This window comes from Pezoporus wallicus, unplaced genomic scaffold, assembly GCF_028554395.1.
Source record: "Pezoporus wallicus isolate ANWC-B61680 ecotype Strahan unplaced genomic scaffold, APGP_CSIRO_Pwel_v1 contig_7835, whole genome shotgun sequence".
NCBI classification, from domain to species: domain Eukaryota; kingdom Metazoa; phylum Chordata; class Aves; order Psittaciformes; family Psittacidae; genus Pezoporus; species Pezoporus wallicus.
The window spans coordinates 822,180-842,429 of NW_026636866.1; the positions used below are offsets into that span (position 1 = coordinate 822,180).

The 20,250-nt window shown below is 39.1% G+C and overlaps 1 protein-coding gene across 2 annotated transcripts in view; it reads right to left on the minus strand.

Annotated features, from left to right (window-relative positions):
- USP10 (ubiquitin specific peptidase 10) overlaps positions 1-20,250 on the minus strand; it is a 51,241-nt gene that overhangs the window by 26,508 nt on the left and 4,483 nt on the right. Inside the window, exons 2-3 of one of the 2 annotated variants that reach the window (XM_057401902.1) lie at positions 5,061-5,129; positions 1,925-1,970 (exon numbers count right to left, since the gene is read on the minus strand). In XM_057401902.1, coding sequence (XP_057257885.1) covers positions 1,925-1,970; positions 5,061-5,129 — 115 coding nt within the window. Of the gene's footprint in view, positions 1-1,909; positions 1,971-5,060; positions 5,130-20,250 lie in introns of both variants that reach the window. The other variant, XM_057401901.1, reaches the window with a different exon arrangement.

Consider the following 20,250-nt stretch of genomic DNA (forward strand, 5'->3'; position numbering starts at 1 on the left):
ACTGAACTTTACACCTTACAGCAGGATTAGAATAATAAATACCAATACCTACTGTACAGTTAGTCTTTGGAAAGACTGGCAGAAGCTGATTTGTCATAAGACTGTGTCAGGTTCGTTTAAAGAAAATGAGAGGTAATTTTTTCTATTTGTTTTGACTTTCAACTTTGCTTCTGGGCATCTTTGTTTCAATCTAGTTCACAGTGCTGTTCCTGAATGGACTGGAACAGATGTATCTGTCAGGAACAACATGACACACACATTGAAACAAGTATCAACAGATGCTCCAAGGACAAAGTCTGTGTATTATAGCAAAAGCTGTGAATACATATACTAATTAGCCTGACCAGAGTTCTGCATATTACAGCTTCAGCTGTGATGCGATTATCCCTAGTAAGTATTAAAAGGTCTTCTAATTCCAGAATGAAGTTTAATACTGAAGGTAAGTATAGAAAAAAAGTTATATGCAGAGTGACACGTCAGTGTATATCATATTATTGTAATTATAAATATTCTGCATGAGCACAGCATTCCCTTTTAATTTCTGCAGCTTCTTGTGCATGAATATTGTTACTGTGATGGCAGCATAATACAGTGCGAACTTGTTAAAGGCATTTTCCAGGCAAAACCTGAATTTGCCGTCATTACCTAATCTCAGGGCTGGGAGGGGGTTCTCTCAGGGTCTAGGAACGATCTGAAAAACATTTGTGCAAACCAGCTTCCTGTATGCCTACTGAACATTAAGATCTCAGTCTTAAAGAACAGAACTTAAATCGATAGTTAGACATAGCAATATATGACTGGACGCCCCTGCCATCAACAACAGATGATTCATGCCATATGGTCCTTTTAATGAACTTTTCAAACTCCTAATTAAAACTACTCAGGGTCCTAAACCTGGTCTTGTACTAAATAAAGCTCCTCAATTTTCAGAAATGTTGTGTGTTCGCTTTCAAAATGGGACCTGATGTCCTTCTTTATGACTGCCTATCTTATTTACCTTTAAATGTAAGGCCAAAGTCACTAAGCATCTGATGTTCTTAAACACTGCTATGTGCATGAGCCTTTTTAAGTACTTTTGAGAAATGTCCAGTCAGGCATTTGCATTATTCTGAAGGAGATCTGGATGTCATTTGTACCGCTCATTTACATCTGGGTAAGTCTCAGCTTCCTGTACGCTGGTTCAAGGAAAAAAAGAACAAACACTGATTTACCTGCTGCTTAAAATACTGTCAATGTTCGGTTTAAACTATGTGGAGTGATGATCCCATGGCAACTCCTACGTAACTGTCAACTTTATATAGCTATGAAGTATGTGCACGTAAGGTATATGGTTCAGGACAACAGCAGATGTGTATCTCATACAGCTTTAAAATAGGAACTCTGGAATACATTTTTACATCAAGAGTTGTACCTTCACCAAAAACGGGGAAAAAAAAAAAGTATTTTCTAGAAAAATGGCTGAGCCAGAAAAAAACAAGAATCAAAGGGAACACTGAACACTGCTTGCAGAGCTCTCTTCAGGTTGCAACTGCCAGCAAACTCACACTGAACACCACGCTAGTTACTTGTTTCTTCACTACAAGCTCTCTAGCAAGCTTTAGCCCCCTGCATTTTTACAGCTACATCCCACAGTATTTCAGCAAAGCACCAAGACTGTGTGGGAACACAATCAAGGAGAAGTAAGCATGTCCATCCTACCTAGCTGAAGTTCCATGAACTATTTTCAACTACCTCACAGATCTCATTCCATAAAGGTATTTAAAAAAAAGAAATGCCTGCCAAATATATGCACATATACCTGCTGAATGAGTTCTAAAGATTAACGAGAAGCTGTAGTAAATCTATCAGAAGTGTCAGAACCCTGAAGCTTAAATAAATAGGAAAAAAAAAAAGGACATTGACTTCTTACCGCCATGAAACTTACCCACGGACTTAATACCACATGAAACTGTTTCATTGTATGGGGGGAGCTGTATGAAAAAGAAAGACAAAGCAACTCTGTTAACATTTGACACCGGTTTCATCTGAAGCATCTGCATCCTTTAATAACATCATTGGTAAGGTCTGATTTTCTGAGAGTATGTGTTGAATTTACACTTCTATATTTATCAAATCCCACACTGTAGCTTCAAGTGTCCTTGCAGATTACCACAATTACTAAAAGATAAAGACTATCATGGTTACACACCATAGCCTCATCAACTTCTCAATGTACCTCACAGAACCAGAATCTTCCTTTACCAACAGTAACTCACCACGATTTCAAAATGAGGAACACACCCCCTTTTTAGACAGAAACTGATGTTGAACAAATGATCTGCGAAAGGATGAAACAAAGTTTTGCACAGACAACAGTCGCACCTCAATCTTTCAACTCTCAGCTTGGTTTAGTTACAGTATTGTGCTTGAAATGATTCAGCTAAGGTGTTTCTAACCACATTTAACAAAATTTTTGATCATCAGCCTAAGCATAACACAACCACAGCATACAACTTCTATCTGGATTATGTCTAGTATAAAACACTAGCATCATTTTATAGCCTCAGCGGCCGACAGAATCCTTCCTATTGTGCAACCACAGGTGGGGAATTTCTAATCCCCCCTTACCTGCCCTCAAACTCCCCAGCAGCTGAAAGCCTTCTCCTATGCTTGCATGAACTGGGAGCCATTGCTACACTGCAGTATAGCAGCTCCCCAGGTAACAGATGAACTACATCTGTTCTACACCTGAACTACATCTACTACTACTGTTTCTACAGTGGGAGAGAAAACATTGAGTATAGTGAAGTTTTATTATGCTATTCTGAATATTCATTATAATGGTGTAATAAATACCAAAGGCTTCTCCACTGAAGTCTTCAGTTCTCTAAAGCTACAGATACTTACATACTGTCTTCTCAAAGCCCTGCACACAGCAGTGCATTGCACATGCTAAGAAAAATATTACTGAAATTCCATTATTAAAAAGTGCATAAAAAGAATACATATTGTAAAACCATTTTATGAGCCATAATACATCTTAATACATGAACTTTTCAGGTCAAAAATGAGAATCAGTGGGTCAGAAACAGGCTCCAAGCTGTTAAGAACCTGCCATGCGTATTAATATTGAACACATTCAATATAATGTTATAGTTAGAGCTAAAAAAGTTACTCAAACTGCTGACTGAAGACTTTCTATGGTAAGACTTGCAATTCTTTTGTTTTCTTCCAATTCCAAAGGCTTAAAGAGAAATACCAAGATTAAGGAAGAAAAAAAAATATATATATAAAGTAGTGCACCTATTGGTCCCCCATGTATCTGGTTAATCAACAGCACCTTTGCGAAGCAGAGATTTCTGAGTTGACCTGTTTTGTACAATTGGGTCATCTGAGCCAAGTCAGGCAGCAGGTTATCTGATAGAACATGTATTAAGAATGCCATGTATGAAGAGACATTTTAGACAGCTTTTAGCTTTAACTAGTCCCTTGCCTCAGTCCAGCCTTCAGACTAAAGGTAAGGGATTTCAGAGGGACACCAGCATCAACAGATGCTTGGACTTCCCAGAACTGGCACTGCACGCAACAGAATGTATGTCAAACACCACTGCAGCATTATAATCTCAGTCTTGCCCTTCTTGAATTTCACCCTATTTTTTTCAGACCACTTTTCTCTGAAATATCTGCACAGTGCAAAACTAATAAGCATAATTTTTATTTCATCATCTAGATAATTAAAACTTTGAACTGAACCAGATCAAGGACAAACTTAAGGAACATCATTCAACACAGTTTTTTATTTTGATAGCTAACCAGTAAGTGGTACACTTGAGACAGCTGCAAAATGAAGTAAGACTGGTTGTAATGCTGTAGGTTTGTGTTTTCTCAACATGCTTTATGAGAACAGCTTTACAGAAGTCAAAGTATGACATTTTCATCTTCCACAATGTAAGCGTTAGCATAGCTGAGGTAGGACACTTAAGGTGACGCTAAATAGGATGCAAATGTCACACTCCTGATACTGTATTTAAAAGTGGGAAAACAGCAAAATAGACAGAAGAACCATTTATTACCTGACGATCTATTCAGCATTACTTCCCACTCACCAGAGAAGCTACAAAGCTAACCCTACTTCCCTAAAGCCAGGTAGAAGCTGTGTTTTTCTTCCTGAACTTTCCCACTCCATTCCCTTCATGCACCTTTATTGTTCAGCAGTATATTACTCTAATTATACTTGGAAATTAAGTTACAGGAAACTAAGTCACATTGACAATGGTCGTCAGATTTGTAAAATGTGACAAAAGGATTTCCCCTTGTGCAGCTGGAAGTGTTTGTTTCCTTTATGTTGAGGGGGGAGGACGGAAGCATGGCTGAAATGTTCAGAGCAAAACCACAAAACTTGACCTAGCAAAAAAAATTATTTTCCAAGTCTGGAGATTAGGACAATGCCTTAATATTCCTCCCTACACAGGAAAATGGTTTTGTCATCCTCTACCAAGAACTACAAATAAAATTCTACAATACTGTCTGTAGCATGTTATGAACTCAAACACACATAGACAAGTGTTTCCACTCTGTGGTTCTCACTGCCACTGTAATTAGTTCATTATTGATCCATTTCTTAGACCCCATATACAGCCTTCCTTGTAAGCATAGCTTTGATGATCAGCAGTGCTCCACCCTTTAAAAAACAGTAAGAATCTCTGTGCTTCCAAAGGTTCACAAGACTTAGAAGCCCACCCACCTTACCAACAACAAGAACACTACTGAAAAAGTTCTCTCTATATGCAACTCAAAGCTGAGGTACCAGTACAACTCACTTTCCACGTCCTATCACTACAGTGTCAGCTATTCCAGCTCAGCAAGCTGACAAGCAGAAGGTAGAATAATTAATTTCTTATTTGTGAGAAAAATGATTTAGCATCTACATATACAGAAAGCAGATTCCTGTTCAATATCTTCAGTTAATTAGCAAGCTAAAAGAATGATAAAGAAGTAATTGCAGTGTTCTATTTCAAATACACACAAAGAGATGGAGCTTTAATGTATAATTTATAAAAGAAGGTTAAAGTAGATCTTACCTCAACAGAGCATCGTGGAGTCACAAAGAACTGATTAAATTCATCAGGGCTGAACTCCCCAAAAATGTACTAAAAATAAAAGAGAAGAATCTTCGTTACAAGAGGCTTTACATGCAATACAACTAATAAATTCATTATTAATTCTATTAATGTACTAGCATTCCAAAAGACCTGTGTGTTGGGAGCCAGAAACTCATCTGTTTGCACCCCAGCTCTCATCTTTCCCAAGTCTTTAGCAAAGTACTTCAGGGTTTAAAACTGCATACAGTAAATTTTCCTTCAAATTCCCACTAGAGCTAAACACAGCACTAATTGCACTAACTGCAGTTCATCCTGTGACCAGTCTTAAACCAATATATATATAGTCCATGTAAACCCCAGGCATACACTGGTATACCCTGCAAAACAACACAGATATTTATCCTTCATGAAAGAAAAAACAAACAAACAAGAATTAATTTTCCAGAGTTCTGCTAAACTATTGAGTTACACAAGATTAAGGCTACCACTTACCTAATGGCACAAGCACATAACTGAAACTGCCTAGGTGTAAAAAAAAAATACATGAGATCTAAACACCAGTTTTGGTACAGCTGCTCTTACTATTCTGTTACCCCTGTGCCTCAAATATTGCATAACAAACCTAAGATTAAATGCCTTTTCCCAACATTATCTTCCTGCACACTTCTAGATATCTTGCATCTATATTTCTATGAAAAAAAGAAACAGGTACCTAACAAGACCACAGAAAAAACCGCACAACCAACCAAATAAAAAACCCAAATCACCACCAAGATGAGAGTTTATATTTAGTTTACAGAAAACACAACATTCCAAATAAGAAGTCCTCAACATGCTGGCATTTCATAGCACCTGTAAGTGTCTAAAACTTCCAACCCAGTTGTAATTCACTGAATAGCATCTGAATAGCCAGGACAGCAAAGGGATACTGGGACAGAAAAGTTGAAAGGAGCTGAATAAACTGACCAAATAGACAAAGAGGACTGGAAAATACCAGTAATAACACATTCTTAGCATGTGGAAAGATACTCACATTAAGAGTCACAAGAATTATGTATATGGATAAAAACAGGTCAGTTTGGTCCAGTACATTACAGTTTACCACTCCCATTCTTCTTCAGCAGACTCTGACAATCATTTCAGACAATTCTTTACTATCCTCCATCCTTCCAGCAGAAAAGCTCTCAGCAGTGTCAAGTCTTGCTCATGGTAAATCCTCAACTTGGTTGTTTTCAGACTTTAGGCGGTTTATTCCAGTAAAACTAATGTACTTGCTGTTTGCATGACTCACAACCATCTACATTTACAAACTTCAAAGCTTAAGTTAAAGCTAAGTTCCACAGCAATTATAAAATTAAGTTTTCTTACACTAAAATTTACACATATATCACTTTTAGGTGCTGAAAGAGTTTAATCTTCGGTGGTTTTAAACAAATATTACCTGGTTTAGTCAATAAAGAATTCTAAAAGTCAAAATAAACTGGAACATCCGTGATACAAACGTTTGAGGCACTCTGACACTACCAAAGTGCTATACCCAAAGAGAACAGGATCCCTAAAGTGTACCTGACTGAACGGCTCCACAGTTCCTGGCACAGGACTTAAACTTGGCTTATGCTCTCAATATAACCAAGTCATTTTTATTCAGTAACTTAAGAGCTGGAATTTATGATATTCCAAAAACATGCCTACAAAAAACACTTGGTGAATCATAACTGAATTATGTTTATAGGAAGTATTTTTGATGCAGTCATGCAGCATAACAAATTATAATCTCAACTACAGACTACCAAAAGTTACATGAATTCAACCCTAATTCCTCTATAGGATAATACAGTCTCTTCATTTATCGGTGTTTTTAACGGAGGTATCACAGGCCTGGTACTTCTTCCTGAGCAAAAGAAAGTGCTTCTTTTCTAATTAATGAGCACAAAACAAGTTAAACAAAGTGATCATTGATAGTATCTTAATGGAACTGTTTTACTATATAATGATGTATTCACATAAGAAAATGTTGTATCTATGCAACTGTTTATTCACGATTTAAAACAGGACTTGAAAAATTTACCAGCATCTAACCCAAAATCCAATTCTAGTCAGACTGTATCACAAAAAAGATGCCATCTATTTGGGCCTGAGGAAACCAGAATTTGATAAGGCTTTATTTAACAATGCCTTATACCTACAAACACAAAGTAAATCAGTTAAAAGATCCCTACATAATAAACTGAGAAAAATATTGTTTCAAGATATACTTATTAGGCCACAAGACTGATGGTCTTTCCCAACTTAACTGGCCTTTCTGTCCTCTACCTTTCAAGGCAGCCTCATCTCCCAATAAATAGATTTCTGGAAGCACAACAGAATTATTTACCCTTTTTAAGGCACAACTTAAATGAAAAAGGAGATATCCCCCTGAGATGAAAAAGGAGATACCCCCCTGAGGGGGAAACAGCATTGCTTATTAAGCAGCTTGAAATACAGACATAGGTCCTGCCTGTCCCCATCCACACTATGTTCCACTGAATCTGTGCGCCTGGCACTATACAAATTAACTGTATGCAAGAAAATACCTGTGTTAGCTATGAAATGGCTTCAGAAAGACATCACTGTAGTACTTTCTTTGGACCACTGTTTCAAATTTAAAAGGTTTATCTGTAACTGAAATACAGCAAGCATTTTCAAGCAAGAGAGCGCTAGGATTTTATAAAAGCAATACACCCTAGCAAGAAATAATCTCATTATCAGTGTGAGCTTTTGGGATCCTAGCCTGTACACTCCAAACCATTCCACGTCATTTCAAAAGCCTCATGGTACCATTCTTTTTCTGATATTTTCCAACTGACAAAATCTAATACTTGAACAATCAAACACAGTTTACTTAAATTATTTACACAATTCCTACACAAGTCAGGATTAATTTACCCCACACTTCCTAAATCACATTGAAAACATACAGCAGAGATGCACTAGCACGTATCAGAACTTTGTCAAAGCCATTTCAGTCTATTTCAGTTCCAATTTCAATGTGTGTAAGAAACAAATATACCCATTAGGACTAGATCAAATTGATTCCTTTAAATGTCAAACTCTCATCTGCCCTACACTGTATCAATCTCTAAAGTTGGGTGTAGGTCACAGTACTTCAAGGTCCTGATCACAGGCAACAGAGTGGGACTTCACCACATAAATTCTGAGGAAAAAGTGGGTTTCGGATACAGACTGCTTATGGTCAGCCCCAAAGCAGGCAAGAGCTTGTGAGGTGCTCAGAGCTAAGCTGCTCATCACACTGACCATTCCCGACCTGCCAGTGCAGCATCAGCCTTTCACTTTACAGTAACCACAACTGTGAAGTCACCTGAGCCAAGGAGGAGCAAAATCAACTGCGATAATGCATAGAAGCAGACAGCTCAACTGCCCCAGTTAGCAAAATCCACGCCTGTTACCATCAACATTGCACTAACCGAAGCACATACAACAAACGAAGCCCAAATATTAAGGAAAAGTTATCAGTGAAAAATTGAAGCTTAATTACTCTGAGCTCTACACAAATTTCATTTTAAGGCAAAAAAAAAAAACACAAAAATCAAGCTTTCTCCAAGAAAAAATACTGTTTACCATTCAATTACTTATTTCAAAAATTAATTTTTATTTATATCCTCAGATAAAAAGCATCTGCTCAAAAAGCATGCTAAATGGTTGGCAATGGTGTACATGGTAACTCACAAGGTACAGCAGGAATGATGCCTGGAAGAGAGTCCAGCCTCACACCGACACTGGATTTGGAAGGAAACTTTCCCACAGTATTCTTTTGGGGTTTTTGACCATTTCCAATTGTAACATTACCCCTAGACTTACTTTTAAGATACATAATCCTTAAGAGGCTTCATTCAGAGTCAGAGCAGATCTCTCCTTCCCAAACTATCTCAGCAACCTACGTAGCTTCCTCTTCAGGCTCCTCGGGAGGAATCCTCACACTTTTTTGGGAGCACATATTTCACACTGCATTTCTCCCACTACTTTTGAGATTATTTTACTCTGCAGAGCAACCATTAACCTTGCATTAAGTGTATTCACAGATCTTTTAAGATACGTCACTCTGGGGAGCTTGATTTCTGCCGCAGATTAAGAGCGATGCCAAAACAGTATCATCTAAATTTCAACCATCTTTGATTTGCAGCTGTGTAAGAAAAAGAGATAGAAAATAATAGTCTCCTCTAGGGGAAGGCATAGGCAAAGTGCTGGTTCCTGCCTTGGGCCACAACAACCCCATGCAATGCTCCAGGCCTGGGGAAGAGTTGCTGGAAAGCTGCTCACGGAAAAGGACCTGGGGGTGCTGACTGACAGAGCTGAACATAAGTCAGCTTGTGCCAAGGCAGGCAAGAATGTCAGCAGCATCCTGACCTGTATCAGAAATAGCACAGCCAGCAGGACCAGGGCAGTGATTATCCCCCCCTGTAACAAGGCACTGGTGAGGCCGTACCTTTCTTGAGCAGCAACAAAGCTGGCGCAGGGCCTGGAGCACAAGTGTGATGAGGAACAGATGAGGGACCGGGCCAGGGAGGAGGGTTAGGCTGGAGAAGAGAAGGCTCAGCGGGGACCTTATTGCTCTCTACAACTGCCTGAAGTGAGGCTGTAGTGAGATGGGGTTGGTCTGTTCTCTCAAGTAACATGTTGACAGGATAAGGGGTAACGACCTCAACCTGCTCCAGGGAAGGTTTAGACTGGATGTTAAGTGCAATTTCTTCACAGAGAAGGGGTCAGGCGCTGCAGCAGACTGCCTAGGGCAGTGGTGGAGTCACCGTCCCTGGATATGTTCTCAAACCATGTGAAAGTCCTCAGTGACATGGTTTAGTGGTGTCCTTGGCAGTCCCCGGGCAATGGTTGGACTTGAAGTTCTTAAAGGCCTTTTCCAACCCAGCTGATTCCACAATTCTAGTAACTCTGATTACCGTAATTGACTAAGTGGCACCTTAATTATGCACACAAAAGCAGCAGCAACAGAACTAATTCCAAGAAAGGAGGGGAAAAATGTGTTCTTTGAAGACCCCAAAGAATTAAAATGCCTGACTGCAAGCTCTCCCCATGTCATGCTAATGTTACCCCACTGCCTGTAATGTAATCTCCACCGGTATTCCAGTCTGGCAACACAAATAGTCTCCTGGAGGAATACAAGTAGGAGGAGGAGTACAGGTTACACAGCTGCTTGTCCTAGAAAAATGAGTAGAAATAGCACTGCTGATGTACCCTCATCTTAGCATCACCTGTGCTAGAAGAAAGCTAGGAAAATGAAGTGTCAACTTCTGCTTTCAAGAAGCATTAATGTGACTTTCATCTAATAACCAACAGCTTCAGATCTTCAGTCAAATTAGTTTATGCCACAAATGCTCTCACTTCAACTGCTTTTGCACAAACTACTTAAAAATACAGTTTTTACTTACTGGTGACAAGGAATAATTCAACTGTATCTAAGCAGAAGACCTAACAAGTCAAAACAAGGTTCATATATAAACTGAAATTATGAAACAGCTTATAAGTATACCATAAGCTGTACAATCTTGCTCACTGAGCTACTCCTATAAAAAGTACTTACTCTTATAGCTATCAGGATAGGCTGGAGTAGAGGAAGACATTCGGTCTGTTTTCTGGCAAAAAGAAGAGGGCACAAGACTGCACCTGGATTTTATTAGCAGAGGAAACACTCTTACATTAGTCATCCCAGCAGCAAATAAGGTGCTTCTCCCTCACCCATTACTTCTTCCCCATTTTCTCAAGGTTTGTCAATGTGGAAAGTGTAGGGAAAGACAACCTTCTTTAAGGTTCTGCTTCCTTTTGAGCTGAAACATATCCAGACTTAGTACATAGATGATACTTAATTTGATACAATAAGGTTTTCTGAATTTCCAAATCCCTTGAAACTTATTGCTAAACTGTTTATGAAAACACAAACAAAATCTTGAGACTGAAGAACATGTTTTTTTTGGTTGTTTGGGTTTTTCTGAATTCGCAAGCAACAGCTCATAACCAGGAGTTATGAAGACCACTGGCCGTATGTTTATAGTTGTATCACAGCCTAAACAGTAGTATTTTAGGCAAAATAGCTGCCTAAAACCCAGAGAAATTTCCATGTTGATACATTCTCTCAATGGAAAAGTAAAATCCATTTTTACAGATAAAATGGTATAGGATCTGTACTTTTGAGGTGGAGCGGTTGCATATTAAAGCTTTTGACAACTGAAAACACAATAAAATATGACAAAACTCTTAGTACAGCTTGCAGTCCTTTATCACTAGCCTGCCGTTTAAAACTAGAACATTAACCAATCTACGTAGTGCCTGAAGAAAGATCAGAGCTAGGTAAATGTAGGTCAACTAAGCCCATGAGTCAGTGCAACTCTGCCTGCCTACCATTTAAGCAATCAAAGGCTCAAAAATACAACGCTTGACTACCTTCCATCCTTTCTTGGGTGTTAATACAGAATTCTTACAGCTGAAAGGTGGCAGGCATTTTCCAGACACTTCACATGAATTAATCTGAGAGGAATTTATTCCATTATGAAAAAAACAGAATAAGCATTCTCAAAAGTTCACTTTCTGATCAGAAGAAAAACCAGATCACTGGCTAGTGTGAAAGCACAATTTGGTGACATTTCAGCTGGGGCCACGGCGTTACTGGGAAGGCAGGTTTAATGAACAAATGGCCCTGCAGCCTGACAGTCTCACAGGCGCACAACGTGGATCAGAACAGTTTGTCTTGAAGACTACAATTCAAATAGTCACAAAAGCAGAACATCTTGTGCTCTTTCACTATTTTCTGCTTTTATCACTTACATATTTCAATTAAGAGCAACAAACCTAACAATAACCATACAGAAACCTGCCAGGAGCCAACTCCCTACAAAACAAATTCTGTTTATGTACTCTCTTCATCCTATTACCAAAAATTAGGTGCTTGTTGGCATGCTTCTATTTCAAACAAACAGCAGCTGCCACAAAGTGCAACCAAGGAAGCTGTATGTAAAGTAAGGACTGTCTTTTTAGAGAGAAGAATAAAAAATTACCCATCATCTTACATTTCTGAATCTTACATTTATTATGTTCCCCAACTACAGAGAGGCTCTGCTGTCTTCTGGTCTCCAAAGCAAGACTGTCCCACCAAAAAACAACTCTGTTGTTTAACATTTAAAGCTTTCCACAACTGGTATTTTTCTTCTGCTCTACAAAACAAATGAAAACAAAGCAAGCCCAAAACAGCCACCATTTCATTATGTAAATAATACTACAATAGAGAGGGCAACACACATGTATCACTTACATATGATCACAAAGCAATGGCCCAGATGCCAGAAGATTGTATCTGCATTTTATATAACTTTTAATTTGCATCCTATGAAACAGAATCAGGTATTCTTGCTAAGAAAAGACCTTATTTGAGCCTTCCACTGGACCTCAAGGTAAGAACATATGTTCACATGGTATACAAGAGCTGTAATGAAGAACACTCATTCTGGGACTACAGCAAGAGTACCTGCAAAATGCACTCAAGACAGCAAGCTAGAAGGAAGATAACTGAATTATCATTGCTGATTACATCAAATTTTAGCTCTCTGGAGAGCAAAAGATAGAATTCTTGACACCTTTACACCAGCAGCTCCACCACTACAAGCCCACAGAACATCTGTCAGTGATTCAGAGAAATAACATTTTCCACTCTGTTTTCTTGCAATGTGAAATCAAAAGAGAAGCCAAACAAAAATACTTTCCTATTAAATTCTTCAAGTAAGCAGTCCTTGCAAATATCAAAAGTAAGTACTTCCAAAATGGGTAAATAGATCCTTCCTCAGTTTTTTATCCAAGTACAGCCGTTGGGGTAAAACACATACTGCTAAGCCTCTACCTTCACACCCTAGAAGTTTGGAAACACCAGCTTCAAGCTGGTTACTCATAATTCAGCAAACACATTTACTTCAAGCTCTGCGAGCTCAGCTTGAACTTGTTACTGAGTCGAACACATAATTTGTAAACTCTTCCTATAATGAAGAACAAAAATAATTAAGACCTGAATTACTCTGATTTACTACAGCATGATAAGCACTGAGAAGTTGGAACATGAAGTTACTCAAGAACACAGCCAGTTTAACTGCTATTTTATTATAGGTGGGGCAGGTAAAACAATCTCTCAGTAATTTTATCTAATACTTCCCAGCAGAAAAACCTTGGTGTTAGCCTTTGTTTTTTTTCTGTGCCAGACTAAAATCATTAGGGCTGCAATCTTCTGTGCCAGATACCTACAGCACAGCAAACTTCTAAGAACACAGTATTAAAATCAGTTCTGCAACTGGAGAATACTGCTTTGGCCACATTAAATAGCAAATTGTCTTTGAACATCTCACAGCAGTCCACCCAAACTCCAGACATGCTCTATAAATCAGTGTTTTTATGAGGTTTGTGAAATCTTTATTTAGCAGGGATTCCAGCAATTAAGATTTGGAAGGACTGTTTTCAATGAGCTACTCTCCAACTCTCTAGGTGGAAAAACACCACATGGACTATCTTTCCTGCCATCCACATAAACTGTAGTATCAAGGAGCCCGTACATTCCTACCCTGGTAAAGCAGGACGCTCCGGACTACCAGAACAAAGACAGGCTTTCCCCTTAATGGCTCCCAGTTAGCAAGCTTCAGAGGCATTAGGCAGTGCCCTGGCAGAAGGACGCCTTCCTTCTGTGCTTGCTATACCTGAATTTACCTCATAGGCTACTTCTATCCTTCAAAGCCATGACTTTAAAAAGTAAAACTATTAGTATACATTCATACAAGTATCTAGACTTGTATGAAATAATTCAGAAGAGAAGTAGAGCTCTAGGAAGAAAAAGCACAACTCAGCTTTAAGAAATTAAACAAGTCTGAATATAAGAGCAATTTTAAGTAGTTCAAGAAGGAGATCGTAATTGGCTTGATGATGCCAAAGATGAGGAGCAAGAGAAAGACGAAAAGATGATACAGGATCTGAAGTTACTGGTAGAGACAGCTCAGGAGGGAAAAAAGAAATGGAAAGAACCAGTCTGTGCCTACCACACCACTCTCCTCTCCAAAAGTTGAATTATCACCCAAAATTCTGGAGTCACAGAATACTGCTACATTGTCAGAAGCCTCTTTAATTCAGCTACAGCAGTATGGATCTCAGCTTTGTTAACAGTACTCCTTCTCTTGTGAACTGCTCCACATGCTTGAGTAGTGAATGCTCTTTCTGTGTAGGTAAAGGTGCTAACCTTGTAGATACAGAATGTGAGTTTCAGGACGGCACCCTATTAAGGAAACTACATGAGAAGTTATGTTTTTCAAATCAAATAACCAAAAGCAAAGCTGCACAAAACTTCATACTGCTTATATCTTCATTTGATTCCCACTAGTTTGTGTACATTCAATATTTTCTTTGCTCATTTCCACTTCTCGCATCTTCACAGAGGACTAATGCCTCACAGGACTAATGCAGACCCATTCCCAGAGGACAATTCCACCCTGGGCAGTAAGGTCACTACTGTTCCTCCCATTTGTCAAGGAAGCTGAAAAACACACTGGAATATGAAGGCGGGGGGGGGAAGTGGGTAGCCTATAAATAACAGTAGCTAGAAGTTGTGGAAAACTAAAAGCTATCCCTAAGAGCACCGCGGCTAGGTGTGTCAGCCACACAATGCTTTTCTCAAGCAATTACTCAGGGCAGGATTTAAAGTGACTAAGATTAGGTGAGGTAAAACTTAGCTATCTGGACTCCATCCCTGACAGGGAATACAGATTAGCACACTCAAGAAGGCAGTTGAGCCCACCTACCCAGGATTTATTATGTCTCTTCTGAAGGCCTAACTTCGTATCTCAACCCTGAATTTCAGAAACACTGAATGCTTATGAACCACAGCTGAGTGAGATTTAACCTATAAAGTTTAATATTAATCTAAATGCAGTGCAAAGTCCTATTAGAATCACTCTGGCCACCAAGAGAGGGTAAAAAGAAGACGACGCAAAAGCTAGAGAGGTAGCCACCCTAGCAAGGCACTACACATTTAAGGGAAAACACTGGCTGATCATTAAAAACAAGCACCACCTGCTCCTTTCACAAAGGCCACACAGACTTTACTTGGCTTTTTGATGCACTGGATTTGCATTCCAGCCTCCTGTGCTGCCCCAGTTTAAATAGCAAGGAGATTATACTCTGAGAGAAAATGATCCAGACAATTTTTTTTACATATTTTTTCTTCACTGGGGGAAGGAGGTGAGGAACCAGCACAAAGCAAAAGATGGAAGCAGCCAGGAGCAAGAAAGTGTAAGACTTTCGCCTTTCAAAGTCGTGACCTGCCAAAAATAGGTTATAATCTCATAGAGAAACAGCCAAAAATAAACCAGAGAATTTGTGAAAAACACAATGATTGGGAAATGACTCCAGGGGATCACAGAAACGAAACACAACTACCACCACATAATAAAGTCTTCCATATTTTAAGCATTGTGACTGCTGAAGTTTGAGAGTAATTCTATGGAGGTTCCTCCTCTATCTTCTCTCTGCAGGAACTCGAGCCCCTTCCATTACTTCACCACATGACACGCATGCTGCATGCCCCCTGGGCAGAGAATACCATCTACATTGGTTTGATCCTCTGTATATACACAGACATCTATCTCCTCTACCAGCCTTATGTGTGGCAAGTGGCAGGTGGGAACCCGAGAGGATCTGGCACTACCCATGAGAGCCACTTTGTATTTTGAAGTGGCATGAAAGTTAAAATGAAAACTGGGACACCACACATATGCCACCTCCTCCTGAGGTAGGTTTACAGCTTAAGTATCCGCAACACAATTTTATGTAGATGCTGTTAAAATGAATGCATGTATTAACACACTGCTGCAACTAAAACACTGACAGTAAGCATGTAAAGCACCTGCATTTTGAAAATGCAGCATTAAAATGGATTTGAATACATTAGGACACTTTGGTAACAACAGTAGGACACTTTGGTAACAACAGTGACCTTTATTTTTTAGGTAGATCATTTCAAAAGAGTAACTCTGATAGTGGTGCTACTTCATGTCTTTCCTTATATGAGATCTGATAGCAGTCAGATTTCTCTTGCACATTATGAATGAACAGAACGCAAAACACAGCACTCAAGATCCTTCCCAACACATTCACGATATTGAAGATACTGAAATCCTCTTGCTTACTGAGGGCAGAAAAGGGACTAAACCAGAGTATACTCTGACACACTATTACTGATAAAGCCCACAACACTGTGAGATCAGAGTACACATCTGATGGCCTCTACCCAGGTAGGAGCTGCAGCCACCACTTCTTTGGCCTGCACATCCAGCTATCTACAAATGGGAATGCCAATACATGGCAGGGGAGACAAACATGACACAGCACTGGCTTTACTCACTGCAAGGACAGAGACAGAAGCAGCTGCTGTCTGCAGTGTCCCTCACTGCTCACACCCCTTATGTTCATGAGCATGTCTGCAATGCCAGCAGCTTCTTCTGTCCTCTCCCTTCTCCATCTATGGTTCAAAGGTGTAAGAGCATTTTAGGGGGTCCCCATGTGAATACTCGCAAATTGCCATCTAATCTGCAACGCTGACAAGGCCCAGGGCTGAGCAACAATGGTAAGGCCACGCGTCATACTTCAGCACGCGTACCTGGAATTTATAATACTTTCCACTTTGACACACCACCAATGTGGGCAGCCTTTGAAAGAACATGTTTTCCTGTGGCTGTGCAATGCCTCTTTTGGTCCCAAATCCAATGAAAAACTCTTGCAAATCATAAAAACATTTGGTAAACACAATCAGTCGCTCAAGCTACTATTCAAAGTGGCTGTTTTGCAAATAGAGCATAAAATACAAACTAAACTAAGTTTCAAATCAGCGATGTCTGCCATTATCAAATACTGCAACCTCTGGCTACTCAGTAAAGACACTAGATGTGCTGGACACTTGGAGTTGACTTTCAAAGATAATAACCAGTTGCTCGTTAATTAGAAGCACTTTTTTTTTTAACCCGTCATAAAATAAACAAATTTGAAGCACAAACATCTATATAAAATTTGTTATGCACCCAAAGGGCCATAAAATCCCTTGGCTCTTAGCTAAGCCCTAAGACTTTTGACTAGAAAAACACTTTGATGAATTCAAACTATAAAGTCATACTACCATAAAAACACTGCACATGCACATGTACCATGTAGCTTCAGCACACATTCAAGCACTACCTCTGCGAATGCGGGATCCCTCTGGGCCACTGCAACTCCTGCCTATGGTACACACCATTAACAGCAGCAGTACAAAACAAAGGAAAAAAAATGTGCACAACTGCCCTAAAGCATCATTCCAGGGGTGAACACTAATGAAAACTCAGGGAAATCTCTATTTTAAAGATGCAATTACATCAAAGCAGAAAACCATAATGGCCTTTATGTGACAATCATTAGTACCAAGTAACATACAAGTCCATTACCTTTATCCTCCCCAGCTAAGGAAACTCTGAGTCTTTGGCAACATCTAAAACACATCACGCCGGCATGTGGTATTTACAGCCAGTCTGACTGGCAGCAACAAGAGTGACCACCCCAATTCAGTGTTGTATTTGAACAAAGGCAAAGTTCAAAAGACTGAGAAGTCAAACCTGTTGACAAGAGCAAAAGCAACAGTTTTACTCTTGCGCTGAAAGCTGATTACTCCTCTTTCATACTTTACCATTCTGCTGCACTTACACTTTCTGTCCCTTTCACGGCTATCAAGAATGAGACACATGAAAGCACTGCAAGCACGTTAACAACATAAACCCTTTTCTGGCCGTCTTAAATTTTGTTAGGAAGCTTTTGCTATCTGTGATTCGCAGAAGCTTGAAATTCTTGTTAAAAGTGGCAATAGCCTAATGGTCACAGCCTTTAGCTGACAAGAAGAAAATGTGTATTGGGAACGCCCTAAATAAATTTTGACTTTTTTCCAACTTTGTATCAATTAACTACAGCGCTCCCCGGGAATTTTCAAACAGTGGCAGCTTTGATTTTGTATACCAAAGGCAGGAGAGGAACAGCAAGTGAGGTTTGCCATGCCTTACTGACATTAAAGCACCGTTTCTTACTTTCTAGTAACAGCTAGTTATTATTTGAGACCATGTGACTTAATGGATAGGCTGACCTAGACTGGAATTCAGGATAACTTAATTCTTCTTCAGCCATAACTTGTGCTGACAGTGATCCCTCTCTGCTTTATTTCCCCTCTCCTTTTGTCATACCTAATCATATTTAAAATGACAAGACCATCCCATATTATGGACATGTACAGCATCACTTTTAACCAAATACCTTTCTCAGTAGCATGGTCCAAAAAACCATTATTTGCATGTGATTAATCTAATTGCCTGTTGCTACCATTGAACTAGCAACTGAACTTTTTCCACTTCCCTTTCCACCCATCCTAATGCCTACAGCAAGAATCACAGGGATTATCAGAATCTTGCCTCTATCTTCCTTTTTTCTGTCAGAGTCATTTCTTTAACTCCCACCTTGTCAAGATTAGCTCTGAATTCATCTCCCTCTTTAAAACTTACACTCAGCCTGTTCAAAGGAGAGGTATGTGCAACAGAACTTTGCTACACCAGAAAACCAGGAGTGAGAACACCTGTGGTTTGATACCACGTACAGCATCTGAAGCCTTCATATGTTCACACAATGAAGTCAGCTCATCTAAAGTCACTCTAGTCACCTGATACCTGGGGTAATCCCACCTGCATTCTAGGGGTTTTCAATGCTTATAATAGGTGACTCTCAACCAACTTATGTCTATTTTAGCAACAGAAGCTAAAGAGCAAATTATATACATGTTCCCACTGAGACAGGCATGTGCATACGGCAAAGATGTTAAGTACTCATGAATACACAAACATTACCTTGACACTCTGAGAATTACTATTGGTAACATGTTTTTACACTACCTAGAGGAATCATACTCCAACAAGACAGATTATTTTCACAACAAAAGCCTTCGCTTCTCTACTTCAATGATATACAATTTTCCATATTATAAGTGACACTGGTAAATACACTGCCAGCATGCAACACTCATGGGGAAAAATGAGGCAGGAAACCTGTGAATCACTACAGCAGGCTCTAAATACACGAAAAAAACATGCCTGCTGCACTGAGGGAATACAGCTATTTCTACTGTTATGTTTAGTTCAAACGAAACAAAAATAAATCTTTCATACACAGAATTCTCTGAAGAAAACCTACTTTCTCACATTATTTGTCTGGGGTCTTTTTAATGCATTTTTTCACACAGTCTTTACAGATATGTTCTTCTTTACAGTTTCTTACAGATAGGGCATTTTCTCTTCCACCTCAAAGCTCATCCCCAGTTGGGTTGTTTACCCAAAGTAAAAAAGTTGCAGAAACCTTAAGTGATTTTCCTGTTTGAGTTCACCTTACATTCAGTGGAAGCTGATCCATATCCCTTTCTTTCCTACTGTAATTCCAACGCAAATATCTTACAATGCTTCTTTTAGAACTTCCATACATGATATGAATCCACATACAATTGTATTAGCAGAAAAATTCCCAAAAGCACTCTTGCAAATTTCCTCCAGTTTGTATGGCACTAGCATTTGTGACTATCATGGTATCTCAAGAAGGCCATTAGTTTTATGTTAAACACATGCTTTTCCTTAAACCTCGCACAAACACTTTGTTACAGCTGCTGTGATTTAAGCTATCTCCTGCCTAACTGTACATGAAGGAAAACAGGCCTTGTAGCCACCCCAGAAAATCAACAAATCTTATGCTGTCAAACCAGGAGGAAAAGTTCTTATGTCTATTTAAAATATCAAGAACATCTGCAATTAAATTAGGTATTAGGGAGTCAAGTACAAAATGAAAAAACTAATGTACTTCAAAGTTTTACTCTATTAGAGCATTAATGAATACATTAACATGAGCACTAATGTAACAAAATCCTTTAAAGTGTTTAAAAAATAATCACCATGGCACCATTACTGGGTATACTTAAAACTTAGTCTTAAATGCATATGTTACAGTTTCACAAAATAAAGATAGGGTTTAGAATCCCAGTATTAGACTATTCCATTATGGACTGTTTGCATATACACACACACACGTACAC